At 48.1% G+C, this 14,686-nt stretch overlaps 1 protein-coding gene across 2 annotated transcripts in view; it reads left to right on the top strand.

The window, feature by feature from the left end:
- LOC116955628 (transmembrane protein 47-like) overlaps positions 1 to 14,686 on the top strand; it is a 45,935-nt gene that overhangs the window by 21,142 nt on the left and 10,107 nt on the right. For both annotated transcript variants that reach the window (XR_012930018.1, XM_032976816.2), the window contains exon 2: positions 6,250 to 6,390. Coding sequence is in view for 1 of the 2 variants with exons in the window: in XM_032976816.2 (XP_032832707.1) it covers positions 6,250 to 6,390 (141 nt within the window). In the remaining variant the exon portion in view is untranslated. The remainder of the gene's footprint in view (positions 1 to 6,249; positions 6,391 to 14,686) is intronic.

Here is a 14,686-nt window from a genome sequence, read left to right as displayed (position 1 = left end):
TTGGCCACTCAACTCCACCCCTGTGTGTGGGGGAGTCTTTGCTCGGCGTTTGCTGACGCAACATGCCGGCGCGCGGGCCACTGACAGGTTCCGCCAATGTTCCCCAAGACTGAGTTGGCGGTTGGTATGCAAAGCGCAGTTTCACATGAGTCTGTTTCCGCAGATTTAAGATGAGTCGTGTGTTTATTTTAACGGTGGTGGCGGGCGGGAATGTTTGCCGGCCTTCTCTCCGTTTCTGCCGCCGGGTAGAATACCGTTTACGGACGGGGGCGGGGGGGGAATAAACAGTCTTCGCTGTCGTCATGATCATCATCAGCCATCCCTCGCCCGTCCGGTGCCGCTGCTGCTGCTGCTATTCAACGCACTCCTGCGCGTGAGCTGATGCCATCGCACTGCTCCCTCCTTAGGATTTGATTCCCTCGCAGCTATCGTCCATCATCAACATCCTCCTGTCTGGCGATGAGTCCTTCCCAATCCATAACAGATCGGTTTTTTTTCGGGTGAGATCGCGTAAATATCGATGTGCCTTTAAACCCGCCGCCGTCACCACCCTGCACGGCCAAATTGGTAAGGTTTGTCACGTAAACAAAACGTGGCAATTCTTTGCTAGTTAGTCCAGGACACCGCGGTTGTGTGTTGGAGAGTTAACCCGCAACATTAACTCTCCAAGACACCGGTGTGCTGTACTCGTAACCGCTCGGCACGTTTCGTTTACGTGACAAACGATTTGCTGTGTCGGGGCGGTGCCGGCGGGTTTTAACGACGCATTTATTACTCGCACGATGTGACCCGAAAGCCAATCTATTGTTGATAATGTTGGTCGCGAAAGTCCGCTTATCCTTTACTCTCAATTGCGGCCTCCGATTTGCGTGTTTCTTTTTTTTTCTGCAATGCACATCTTCGTGCGTGCCCTTCCGGATTTAAATTTACTCGGTCAAAATTCTCCCGCCGTTTGGTGTGAGCAACATTGACGAGGGTGGATCGAGTTTTTTGGATATCTGGCCAGGGACATCATCGGGATGCGGAGAGAAAGGCCCTCGGCATTTCGTTGGCGTAAGCACTCCTATATTATGAGACCTCCTTTGCCAGTAGCAAGATATAGTAATAGGTTTTTACCCTTGTATCTGGCACCAAAACTGACACCTTTATAGAAGGGATCATGTTTGCAATAACCACAACACAAGCAGTCAAAATGCAAACAAAAAGAGACAACTCTGATAATGATATGGCACTGTCCTTGAAATTGATTGGTCCACACCCGAGACGGCTTTCATTAGAGCCCTAGTCTCCACTGGTGTTGGACCAGATGACGCCAAAAGGCGTACAACTCAAAAAACAGCGCACTATCTGCACTCCTATGCTTCTGACAACCGCTTTCTGTGCTTCGTTTGGTGTACCTCCCGCTCGCAACCTCCGATTTGGCCACGGTTGGCTGCGCACGGTGCGAAATAAGTTCACCCGACATCCGTACATACAAATGAGACTGGTCTCTGGAGTTCTCACCTGGTTAAACAAAATAAACTTGAGTCTTGAACCGATGTTTAATTATGCGCGGCATTTGAAATTCATGAGAGGGGATGGGGAAATGCTCTCGGGGAGACTGGCATGGGGGTGAGCGGGGGTGGTCTGGGTAGTTGGAGGCAGCGTAGGCAGTGGAAGGATGGAGTGGCCACGCGTCCGTTAATGTTGAACGGGGAGAAGCCTTCGCAACTGCTCATGCCTTGCGCAATGAAGTAGATCGATGTCGATCGAAAGACACCTCCCAAGTTCGTCCAGCATTTTAACTGTTGAGGCAAATTTTAATTGGCTTTAGCTCACCTTGTGTTGTTGTGATTTCCCCCCGGCACGCCCGAGTGTTTTCAGTAGGGAAGTGACTTGCAGTAGTAATGAGCATTGCAGCAGCGGTGTTATACGTCCCGCGTGCTACGTTTTGGGGAAGCATTTCGGCAAGGGGTGCAGGGTGGGTGGGTAGGGGGGGGGGGGAGCAGGCTGTGGCGCGGGTACCGTGCGGGAGAAATTTGGAACGTGCGCAGGAGGGAAACGTCAGGCGGCAGAGTCGGCGGCACGTTGTGGCTTGCAAAGCACGCTGATACGCAACGTGGAGTTGGATGCCTTACAGTGAGGGAAAAAAGTATTTGAACCCCTGCTGATTTTGTACGTTTTCTCACTGACAAAGAACTGATCAGTGTTTAATTTTAATGGTAGGTTTATTTGAACAGTGAGAGACAGAATAACAAAAACAAAATCCAGATAAACGCATGTCAAAAATGTTATAAATAAGTATTTGACCCCCTCTCAATCAGACAGATTTCTGGCTCCCAGGTGTCTTTTATACAGGTAAAGAGCTGAGATTAGGAGCACACTCTTAAAGGGGGTGCTCCTAATCTCAGCTTGTTACCTGTATAAAAGACACCTGTCCACAGAAGCAATCAATCGATCAGATTCCAAACTCTCCACCATGGCCAAGACCAAAGAGCTCTCCCAGGATGTCAGGAACAATATTGTAGACCTACACAAGGCTGGAATGGGCTACCAGACCATTGCCAAGCAGCTTGGTGAGAAGGTGACAACAGTTGGTGCGATTATTCGCAAATGGAAGAAACACAAAAGAACTGTCAATCTCCCTCGGTCTGGGGCTCCATGCAAGATCTCACCTCGTGGAGTTGCAATGATCATGAGAACGGTGAGGAATCAGCCCTGATCTTGTCAATGATCTCAATGCAGCTGGAACCATAGTCACCAATAAAACAATTGGTAACACACTACGCCGTGAAGGACTGAAATCCTGCAGCGCCCGCAAGGTCCCCCTGCTCAAGAAAGCACATACACATGCCCGTCTTAAGTTTGCCAATGAACATCTGAATGATTCAGAGGACAACTGGGTGAAAATGTTGTGGTCAGATGAGACCAAAATGGAGCTCTTTGGCATCAACTCAACTCGCCGTGTTTGGAGGAGGTGGAATGCTGCCTATGACCCCAAGAACACCATCCCCACCGTCAAACATGGAGGTGGAAACATGCTTTGGGGGTGTTTTTCTGCTAAGGGGACAGGACAACTTCATCGCATCAAAGGGACGATGGACGGGGCCATGTACCATCAAATCTTGGATGAGAACCTCCTTTCCTCAGCCAGGGCATTGAAAATGGGTCGTGGATGGGTATTCCAGCATGACAATGACCCAAAACACACGGCCAAGGCAACAAAGGAGTGGCTCAAGAAGAAGCACATTAAGGTCCTGGAGTGGCCTAGCCAGTCTCCAGACCTTAATCCCATAGAAAATCTGTGGAGGGAGTTGAAGGTTCGAGTTGCCAAACGTCAGCCTCGAAACCTTAATGACTTGGAGAAGATCTGCAAAGAGGAGTGGAACAAAATCCTTCCTGAGAAGTGTGCAAACCTGGTGGCCAACTACAAGAAACGTCTGACCTCTGTGATTGCCAACAAGGGTTTTGCCACCAAGTACTAAGTCATGTTTTGCAGAGGGGTCAAATACTTATTTCCCTCATTAAAATGCAAATCAATTTATAACATTTTTGACATGCGTTTTTCTGGATTTTGTTGTTATTCTGTCTCTCACTGTTCAAATAAACCTACCATTAAAATTATAGACTGATCATTTCTTTGTCAGTGGACAAACGTAAAAATCAGCAGGGGATCAAATACTTTTTTCCCTCACTGGACTTGCACAAAGCACACAAATTCACAGAGTGAAACGCAAAATCCTCCCCCTGAGATCCACTCGCAAGAGTCGGCCCCGATGACCTGGCGGCGTCACGGTTCCAAAATTGCCAAATTGGAAAAATTATCCGCGCCGATTTCTCGATTGGGTTTTTGTACGCACATCAGCAGCAGCAAAATCATCTCTCCCTGCTTTAGCAGGCTCATGGAGTGCCAGGGGGGTGGGCACTGCTTGTAAATGAGACCCCATCCCCTGGCCGCCTCCTCGAGTTCTCGGTCAAAATGAAATAAAATCGACTCAAACTTTGAGCGATCCTACTCGGCAGCCTCGGCAGACAACACGCAGAGCATTGCCATTCCAAGCCACGACCGGCCCCCGATGTTTCCCCGAACGATTGGCAAATGCATCCTTTCCGACGTTTCGATTCGGGAAGAAATTACGGCAAAGGGTACGAGACCGGCACTTTTTGGTTTTAATTGGTCGTCAACTACAACGTGCCTGGTGATTTTGTTTGAAAAACAAAAGCGTAGATTTTTTTTATGTGTCTATACATATATATAAACTGCTACCAATTATGAATGTTTTTCTAAAGTATTTTATTATTAAAAATAAGGATAGGTTTTTTTTCCCCTCTCTGCAAAAGGTTATCTGTTTGGCTGAAATTTGAGGGCACTTTGTTCCTCTCACACAGCTTAAAGGCCGTATCTGAACGTGGCTCTTTCACTCCAGCGCTGTCCTACCAGACAGTCTCGCCCCCTTCACCTGATGAAGGCCGCTTGTGTTGTGGCCGAAACGTCGTGAGAATATTATTGTGTTATTTTATTTTATCAATTTATTATTTTATTATCATTCTACGTGACTTTACCGAAAGAACCAAAGAAGACCTTAACGTCTCCTTTTTATTGACAGAAAGCGTAAAACCTATTCTTATTTTTCATACTTTGATACTGGCTAAAAAAAAGTCCCCGTGAGTATTTTAGTCACAAGATGATCCCGGTACACACAGGATATGGAAAGGAGGTTCACACAGCACATGAAAGTTTTTGATACCTGTTATTTTACGTATACATTAGCTTTCCCTTGTTTGTAATTCATCATCATCATCATCGGACGCATTTGAATGGGTAATTAAAAAAATAAACATTCTTGCCACGTCTCACGTTTTGTTTACGGTCTGATGGGGGGAAAAAAACCCCAGAAAACCCCCCTCCACCCCTTCCTCAACAGCTCCATGGAAAAAAAAAATTCCAGTTGAAAATTAAAATGCCCGAAGGCCATTAGTGCGTTTATAGCTTTTCCTGGGGCCAGATAATCATCTCTGGCAAGTGGCGTTTGAAACGGAAGGAATTCGTTAAGTCCAGCGTGTGCATGCGCGCGCCTCGGCGTTGAAGCAGCTTTGAGATTTCGCCTTAAATGGGTTGAAATAAGAATGTCTCTTTGGGAGAGTCGGACGTGGGAGGCTTAAGAGGCCAATAGCAGCCTTGATTTTTAGCAACCCCCTAGGTCATCATCTCTTGCTCACCCCGTGCCCATACTGGACGCGTGTGACAAAGAGCTTCATAGCTCATCGGATTCCTCCAGCCAAAAATAAACATTCTAGAATTCCTGTGACCAAAATCACATTGAGTGCGTGCCCCCCCCCCCATCCCCGTCAGGTTCTCGGACGAGTAACATTGTTCAAGCTCCGTTGGGCACTGTACTTGCTTATTCTATCGTCACGCTGGCTTGCCCAAGAAATGCCTCGCTGGGTCACAGTGACTCGTTGTCAGGAGGGTCCTGCCAAGTTTGTGTTGCCGAAGCGGGTCAATGATTTGCTTCTATTTGTATAATCCCAGTTGAGCGTTTGCATGGCGTGTGCCCCGGAATATAGCAGCAGGTGTTGTAGTTGGCTGTGATCAGATGGCAGTGGATTGTGCCCCACGGTGGCGAGATGTAAACTCCCTCGCCTGGTATATAGGAGGTCGTGGGTTCAATCGAGTTTACACGCTCTCTCTCCCCATCGTCGTGTGTGGATTTTTCTCCTGGCTTCTCCGATTTCCACCCCCCCCTCCCCCCCTCCACCATTGAAAAACATGCGCTTCGAGAAAATTTGGCCACTGTGAATTTCCTCGTGACGATAAGCCACTTCCATTGAGCCATCATTTGTGATGGCCAGGTCGCTTCTGAAAAAGCGCTTACACGGCTCAGTGGCTCTTACCACCTGGTAAAATAAAAAAAAAGGGTTACCCATTTTGAGCTATCATTTTTAACACGTCGGCTTTCGCGACCGATATTATCAATATTAGATCGCGAGAGTGGCCGCCAGGTCGCTTCTGAAAAAGAAGTGAATACCTCGGTGGGCTTTGCCTGGTAGGATGAGGATGGTTTCGTGTTGTGTTTGTTTGGGTGATTTGTGAACCTTTCTTGTACTACGATCATGTTTTTGTAACTGTTTGTTGTTGTTGTAGCGTTCTGACCCCGTGGCCCCTACTGGACATCTGTTCAAAAGGGGCTTCATAGCTCATCGGTATCCTCCTGGAGTATAAACAAATATCGATTGTGATGCCTTCACCTGTGCCTGCGCGATCCACAGACTGGCTGGTGGCCACTCTCGCGCTGGTGCTGACTGCCAGCGTGCTTGCCCTGATCTGCACCATCATGGGATGCGTCTCGCTCTGCAGGAACTCATCCCAACGACTCTACAAGCTGATTGCCGCTCTGCTCTTCTTTGCTGGTGCGTTCCGCTCCGCGGTTCCGTTTACGTATGTGCGTATGTTGTGTGCATGTTGAACTTTTGCACCGTTACGTAGCCAACCGTGCTTCTCGTTGGTGCCGGGGGAAGGACAACAAACTAAAAGACAACAAGTAGTTATTAAGAAATTCATTTTCAATTTAGTATAGTCGTGATGTGTTTATCGTAGTGTGTATTGTAATGTATGTATGTTGACATTCTTGAGCACTGTTATGTAGCCAACCATGCTAATCGGAGGTTGCGAAAAAAAATGAGTTCCCATAAAGGGAATTAAACCCAGGCCATCGCCTGGGTGAAAACCAGGAATCCTACCCACACTAGACCGTATGGGAAGGTGCGTTCTCTACGTGGGTGCGTTTTTTTTTTTAATCCTCCATCCCAGTTTACAAAATGAGTCTTGTTTGTATCGAGTAGGGTTTGTTACGATATTGTCTCTAGTGACATGGTGAGAAATACGTTTTCACGATGTGACGGAGCCAGACAAATAAAGTTGGCATGTTGGAGATGTAGAAAAGCAAGCAAAATGTTACAATATTTATGGGATTTATACTAACAAAAAAATCAACACCTATGCCAACAAGCTCTAACCCAAAATAATCTACGATTCACAATACCGTACGTGCAGGCCTCCGAATCAAAATTTACTTTTTAATTGGAGGCAGCTTTTTTTATGCTTTACAACTGAATTTGGAAGCATCGCTGCGTTTAGCTCTGTGTCCACCGATCCCGGACATGTGCCCAGTGAAATAAAAGTCACCCATGGTGAGATATTAATATCACGGACGGGAAATGTTTGATTCTGTGTTAGCATTTTCAGCATTAATATGCAAGTCGGTTTTGCTTTATCGCTGTTCAGGAGAGGGGTAGCTGCCCGCGCCGTTCTAATACCAGGGAAGATCGCACGAGTCCTTTGACCCGTGCAAAAATAATAATCTATAATATAAAACAACGACACGTGAGCGGGTGTGAGAACGTTCCCAAGCCGTGCGGTAACATTTCACGGATGTCACGGCGCGTTGCAGTTCTCACCAATGCATACCGCTAAATTTTCTACGTTTTGTTCTGTTGGCGGAAGGAAAAAAAAAACCCAAACCGGTATCCCATCGGGCTGAGCAGCCAACAGAGTCCCACGCCGCCTGGCGTCTTCACGCCGGGATTTTGCAGCAATACATTTGTAAGAGGAAGGGTGGGGGGGGCGGGGAGAAGAAGAAGCAACAAAAAAAATATTTGGAAGGCACTCAATTTGGAGGCCCGCGAAGGGAATTGCGGATCAGTCGCTGCTCAACCGGCGACCGAATCCTCGCACCCGTGGGCAATTCCATGCCGGTGTCTCCCACCGCGTTTAACGATCGTTGAGTGCCACGTTTTGGAAAGGCGGGATTTCAAATCGCGGACGTGCGCCGGGAGACCAAAGAGAGGCGAGCGCCGGGTTTGTGCCGTGGCGCCGAGATAGCCGGTTATTTTTACTCGAGTGGTTTAAACAAAAAAAAAAGAGGAGAGGGCCTTATCTTTTATTGGAATTGTCATTTCTCTGCAACCGCATTTTTTTTATCATCTTTCTCTCCCGGTGGCACCTCCAAAGCTCGGGATGCCGAATTGAGTGTCAGTCCTAATCTGTAAGGGGCATTTCTTGCTTTTGCCTAAAGCCCGGACGTTCCTGAAGCTTCCATACTGGCAAAAGGATGCACGGTTGGCTACGTACGGTACGAAAGAAGTTCCACCACTGTTCCAAAACCTCTCCCAAAGGCTGTAACCAGCCCAGCGATCGGCACCGTGTTTTGTGACAAAAACATTATCTATGCTTGATTTCAGTGTTAAATATTATATGCAGTACATTATACACCACATACAACTTAAACAATGAAAATGCTGCACGTGTATACATGACCCCATGCAGAGTCTTCGAGATTGGAGTGGTAAGCACGTTACGGTAAATACAGCAACTTTTTAAAATAGGATATTTATTTCGTGTTTATTTATCCCAATTTCATCGAGTAAACCAATATATAACAACCCCTAAAAACGTCTTCCAGGGATGTGCAAAATTAAGCGATTTTAAACAATGACCATTCGTGATTACCCCCGAATCCGCTGGATGATCGGTGATCTACTGCACATACATGTGGCACATGAGTTCAGCGGTACATGGCACTCGAGAGTATTTTGACAGCAGAAGGTTATCTAAACACAGCATTGATTCGGCCAGCGATGTGTAATGCTCGAACCCGAAATATCACTCCGGTGGTAATGCGATTGCCTCCCGTGTTGTATGGCCCCCACACCATTGTGTGCGACGAGACCGTACCCACGCCGCCTACGCTGTGTAAATAGTGGACATTGAGCGAATGAATAAATGGGCCGACAAAAACAATTTTTTGGGGCTTTCAACAAACACGCCTGGGAAATTAAACGGCCGTAACAAAAGAAAAAGGGGGTAGAAAAAAACCCAGCAGCCGCGTCTGCCGGGGTAGTTCAAGAGGCCACGTGTGCGAGTTTGCCCAAAGACATGATTGCATTCCGATTGCAGGGGTTAGGCGGGCGCCTCCCGCCCCTCTGCCCAAGAGTGGCGAGGAGCGAGAGACGTTTGTTACCCAGCAATGCCAGCGGACCATCAAAGCTTCTGCCTTTATAAGTACATCCAAGATCATTCCACCCACACTGACCCCAGGGGTCCGCTCCATCTATGCGAGTGTGTGTGTGTGTGCGCGCGTGCCTGGTGGGGTATTTTTTTTAATGTGGGGAGCGGTGGTGTAGCCGTTGGCGCGCTGCGCTACGAACCCGGTGGCCCGAGTTTGATTCCCGCTGACGGCCAACACCCAGTGATGATTATCTGAACCGGTTCTGGGCTTCCCCTAGGTCGGCTCGACCTCAAATGAGTACCTGGTGCGGAGTGTAAACATCGCCACTGGGGAGACAAAGGCAGCTGGGCGTGGTGCTGGCCACCCCAACCCCTCGTGTGCCGTGCCGGCCTTAATAGGTGCTCGCTAACAGCACTTGCCCCAGCAGTCTGTTGAGGCTACACGGATGATCTTTGTCTTTGGGGTATTTTTTTTTTCCCCCGTTCTGCTTCCAAGTGTGCTGCACAGAGCTGCCGCGGTAAATGGCTCCCATAAGTGTCATGTCCAAGGGCAAAAATATAGATTCACGGCTGCACTGGTGCGTGTGGGCGCGTGTGGGCGCGTGTGTGCGCGTGTGCATGTGGGGAGTGGTAGCGTAGTGGTTAGCGCTACGCGACGCAAGTTCAATTTCTGCTCATGGCCAACACCGGTGACGTTTTTCTGAACCGGTCCTGGGCGCCTCCCCAAGGTCAACTCGGCCTTAAATTAATACCTTGTGCGATGCGTAAAGAAAAAAACATCAGCACTGGGGAGACAAAGGCGGCCGGGCGAAGTGTGGGCCATCCACCCCTTGTGTACCATGCCGGCCTTCATAGGTGCTCGCTAACAGCACTTGCCCGAATAGTCTGTTCAAGGCTATACGGCGGATCTTTGTCTTTGTAGATAGAATGACCTCGCTGCTTGGGTGGAGTAGTCATGCTTCTTGTACTCTGCTCTCTAATCTCCAACACAAAGTGTTGATTCCTGGCTATGCAGATAATTTATTTCTCTTTCTGTGGGCGTATTGGGTAATCTCCGTCTGAAGTGAGTTCTTGGCAAGATGCTCAATGTTATTAAATGTGATGTTATTAGGTTGTTACTCGGCACAAAAAACTATACTTTACAACCAAAAAAGTCATGTGCACGTACCTGTCTGCCCCTTGTCAGTGCCCTACATAATTACAGACCAATTCAGACCTTATTGGTCACCCCGTGCCCCTTATAAATCTCAACGTTCATCCTACAAAGTCCCATCACGAGGGAGAAACACAAACGCATAGACAAAATCAATCAATGTTTCCTGCATTGAAACGACTGTATACCATACGGACCTCAAAACTCAACCTCCCTGTACGAGAATGCGGGGTAAACCGTGTGGGTTGCGACGGGTGTGTGTGCACGAGACGTCCTGCACTAAAGACCATTGAGGCATCGACGCTCATCTCGTATTTACATCCCTGCAGAGCCAGCGGTGGAAATTACACATTCCCATGGCTGGGGAAAAACCTCTCCGTAGCAGGAACACTGTTGACTTTCCCACGAAGTGGCATCCATTTTATGCACCCCAGAGGGATGATGGGCTGAGTCCTCCCCAAAGTGGGATTTGAACTCTCTCATGACCATCTCTCCCACCTTAGCATATGGGCAGATTCCCTGTAATTTATTCTCGCTAATGAAATTTGTCAAACATCGCCAATGCAGGGACCCTCTTAAACAAGTGTCCTTGAGGCTCGGCGAGGCGTGACTGGATACATCCTGCACCGGTTGCGTTTAACTAATGTGGCGGGGCAGTCGTCTCGGAACGGGAAAGGGTTAACAAAATAAAATGTCCTTCCCACCCCCATGGCCCTCATAGTGACCGAATGAATGTGTGCCTGTGTGCCTGTGCGTGTTTGTGCGTGTGTGCGCGTTTGTGCGTCACGCTCCCTCGGATCCGCAGCTGTCCCCGTCTTACCCGCCTACCCCAGCCCGCACCACCGCCCATACCTTTCTCCACATTGCATCTTCCCCATTTTCACCGCCCGCCAGCCCGCCCGCCACTCAAGCAATGTCCTCGCAGTCACAGCAGCGTGTGAAAAATACGCGCCAGCCGCGTTAGTTTTCGAACTTGTATCGCTCTCCCCCCCCCCCTCCCCCCGTGAACGGGATTCCGTGGTCGGCGGGCTTGCACCAAGTCCAGTCTTCACCACCCATCCCCCCCCCGCCACCCTCCCCCCGATCGACAAGGCGTTACGCGTTCGTTGTGTGTGTGTGTGTGTTTCTTCTTCTGTTGTCTTTTAAACCAGCCGAGAAGTCGGGAGACCCACGTGCGAGTCTTATTCGCAAAGAGTTGGGTGACGGTGGCGGGGGGGGGGGAGTGGGGGGGGGGGGTCGTGGCAAAAAAAAATATCAAAAGGCCAAAGTGAGTGATAGAAAGCGTCACAGCGAAGTAAATAAATGTATCGGCGAGAGAAACAATCTGTGGCACGTGAGCGATTTCGTGGGGGCGGTGGGGGGGGGGGGACATCACACGAGCGCAAATCGCCGTCGAATAATTCATCCCCTGCCCTGCAGCGCATGACGGGGTTACTTTTTGACCGATTGTGGCGCGATGCAAAAAAAAAATTAAACTACAGAAATATTTAAACGGCTACGGCGTGACTGGATTGTGTTCGGCTTGCGTGCGGGAAGCCCCCTCCTCCCCCCCCCCCCGCTCGTGATTAGCTTCAGTGGGGATCAATGCCCCATAGACCATCTGATGGATGCATTCATAGCCCCGGCAATTTCATTAGACATTGAAACTCCTCATCCAGGTGATGATTGTTTTAAACAGGTGACCTGATGGGACGTGAACGTGTGTCTGTGTTTGTGCCTGTCAATCCTCACATTTTTGCTCCTTATAGCCACATGGTTAAGCGTGGCTAATCTGGTACATTTTGGTGACCTCTTCTCAAAATGTTAATTCACCACCACCGTAAATAATCACCATCATCCTCCTCCTCGTCATCGGTATAGCTTCTTCACCACCACCACCCCCAACACTGCCAGTGTCACCACCATCGCCGGATCACCCCCCATCATCAACATCACCAGATCAACCTCCACCATCGCTGGGTCACCCCCCCATCATAATTTTTATTCCAAATATTCACATCTATTAACCCTCTCTGAGTGATTGCCCAACCCTAAACTGAACTCAGATCATGAGAGATAAATTACGACTCTTCGTTTTTATCTCCACCGTCATTGCCCATCGTCTTCATCAGCATGCGGTGCAGGCCGTTGTCCAGCCCTTCATGGGGGGGGGGGGGGGGGTGGACCAAGGTTCGCTTACAGTGCAAAAAGCACCACGTTCGTACTTCACGGCTAAAGAGAGAGAGAGGACCTTTGTTATATTCCTGCCCTCCGTGCGTTGTGCTTGCTAAAGTGACTCCGGGGAGGGGTGATTCGACGGATTGGTCTCCGGAAATGCAGATTTATGATCTCGCCAAGCTTTATGCTCGCAAACAAACCACCGTCTTGTTCTGCTATGTCCCCGGGGGGACGAGGGTAAGGGGAATTTGCATTTATTGGTGCGTCTCCTGAAAGAGCGTGAATCGTCACGTGGACTCCGGTCATCCTCGCAGCAGCAGCGGCGGCGGCGGCGGATTTTGGCTCGGCCATCGAACAACGAGACGGTGGTCACCGCATCGCGCGGCGCTTTCAGATGCGCTTCTGCGGCCGTCTGGAACGCTCTTCCTTCCGATATTAATTAGGAGGCCTCTGGAGCTCTGCACTTTTAAATCATCATGTTGAAAACTCATTTCTTTTGAACTGCTTTTTGTTTTTAGTTTGTTGTCCTTCCCCCGGCAACTCCAGTTAGCACGGTTGGCTAAGCACGGTTCGAAAGGAGTTCTACATACATACAAAAGCGCCTTGCATCTCCCATCTCGATCGTTCTGATACCCAGCTGCAGTTTTTTTTTTTTTTAAATAGCCTAGGGGACCAACCGATGGCAGCTGTCCCTGTGTGGCAACAACGTGAGCATTAGTCTCTTAGTAGCTCAAGCGATTTGAGTAAATTGCGAGTAGTGCTGTGGTATTTAGATGTTATCTCCATCGCCCGGTATGCAGGAGGCTGCAGATTTGATCCCAATACTGTTGATGCCTGTATATTCGGAGTTTGTGTGTCTCCCTCCCCGTGGTCACGTGGATTTTTCTCCGTGTTCCTCAGGTTTTTCCCTCCACATTTAGAATCGGCGTGCCTTCAGAGTATTCGGCTGCCATCAATTTCCACATGACGATAAGCCACTTCGTTGAGCTATCATTTGTGATAGCCAGGTCGCTTCTGTAAAAGAGCTATAACAGCTCAGTGGGCCTTGCCTGCTAAAAAATAATATAAACAATGGTACAGAAATATTTGTTCAAATCTGGGCCGTAATGCTGGCATGCATGGCCGAGTGTTTTTCGAATAATGTCACACGGGATCTTCTTTAACGTCGGCTGGGAAGAGAGGCGGTGCGGTATAGGCTCTGGGAAGAGAGGCAATGGTGTCCTCTTGTCCACGGTTGTAGACTTTGATCTCTGAGACGTTTTGACTTGATAAACAAACCGGATCTATTTTTTACGTGTTGTGCCGCATCCATTCATTAGCAAATGCTTTAACAGCCGGGTAGCGTTCTTCAGCCGAGATGCCTTCCTGCCTGTTAAATTCACGGCGACATGCGAACGGTTTGGCTAAATTGTGTAAATAATTATTTTTCCAAATGTCAAAATTGTGCGCACCATCTCATTAGCAAACAACAAAAATTCCTTAAGGAGGGTGCTGCTATTTATTTATTCATTCATTCGAAAATACTGCCGATGGTAATATTAATAAATGTAAATAACTGTTTGAGGATTCTGTAGACTTATTATCCCGTGGAGGGAATTCCGTAAACTGTCAATTATCCAGGGGGGTGTGAGGGTGGTGGTCTGTATAAAACATAAAACCAACGTCGTTTGACATCATCTGGTGACAGCCAGAATTCTGATGAGGCTGGTTGTAATTGCCGGCAAAACGTCGTACTCGAATTGTATTCCTAACGAATTGGCACGTTCTATTTACTTGACAACCCTTACTAATTGGCTGTGTCGGTTGGTGGTGGGTTTAACGACACATTGATATTTTGATTTAAAGCTTTTGTGACTGCAGTAATTCATATTCTTAGCTCTTTCGGTAAAGTCACGTTGAAGGGAAACAATAAAATAATAAAATATATATAAAACAATAAAAATTCTCACCACGTTTCGACCATAACACAAACGGTCGTCATCAGGTGACAATAAAATAATAAAATATATATAAAACAATAAAAATTCTCACGACGTTTCGACCATAACACAAACGGTCGTGAGAATTTTTATTGTTTTATATATTTTATTATTTTATTGTTTCCCTTCAACGTGACTTTACCGAAAGAGCTAAGAATATGACACATTGATATATTTGCACGATCTCACCCAACAACCCTGTATTATGGATAACGTTGGTCGCGAAAGCCCACGTGTTGAAGCTCATTCAAGCAACACTGTCGCCTTAAAAATCAAAAGTGTGTACGATACATTCCTGGCAATGGCCCTCCTTCACGGAACGTGCAGAGGCCAGAGGGAGAGAGGTAATGTGGGAGTGGAGTGGTGGCGCAGTGGTTAGCGCATCACGCTGTGAAACCGGCGACCTGAGTT

Source organism: Petromyzon marinus, chromosome 60 (assembly GCF_048934315.1).
Source record: "Petromyzon marinus isolate PM22_M1 ecotype Great Lakes invasive population chromosome 60, UKy_Petmar_22M1.pri1.0, whole genome shotgun sequence".
In the NCBI taxonomy this organism is placed as follows: Eukaryota; Metazoa; Chordata; class Hyperoartia; order Petromyzontiformes; family Petromyzontidae; genus Petromyzon; species Petromyzon marinus.
This window is presented reverse-complemented; position numbering and strand designations above follow the sequence as displayed.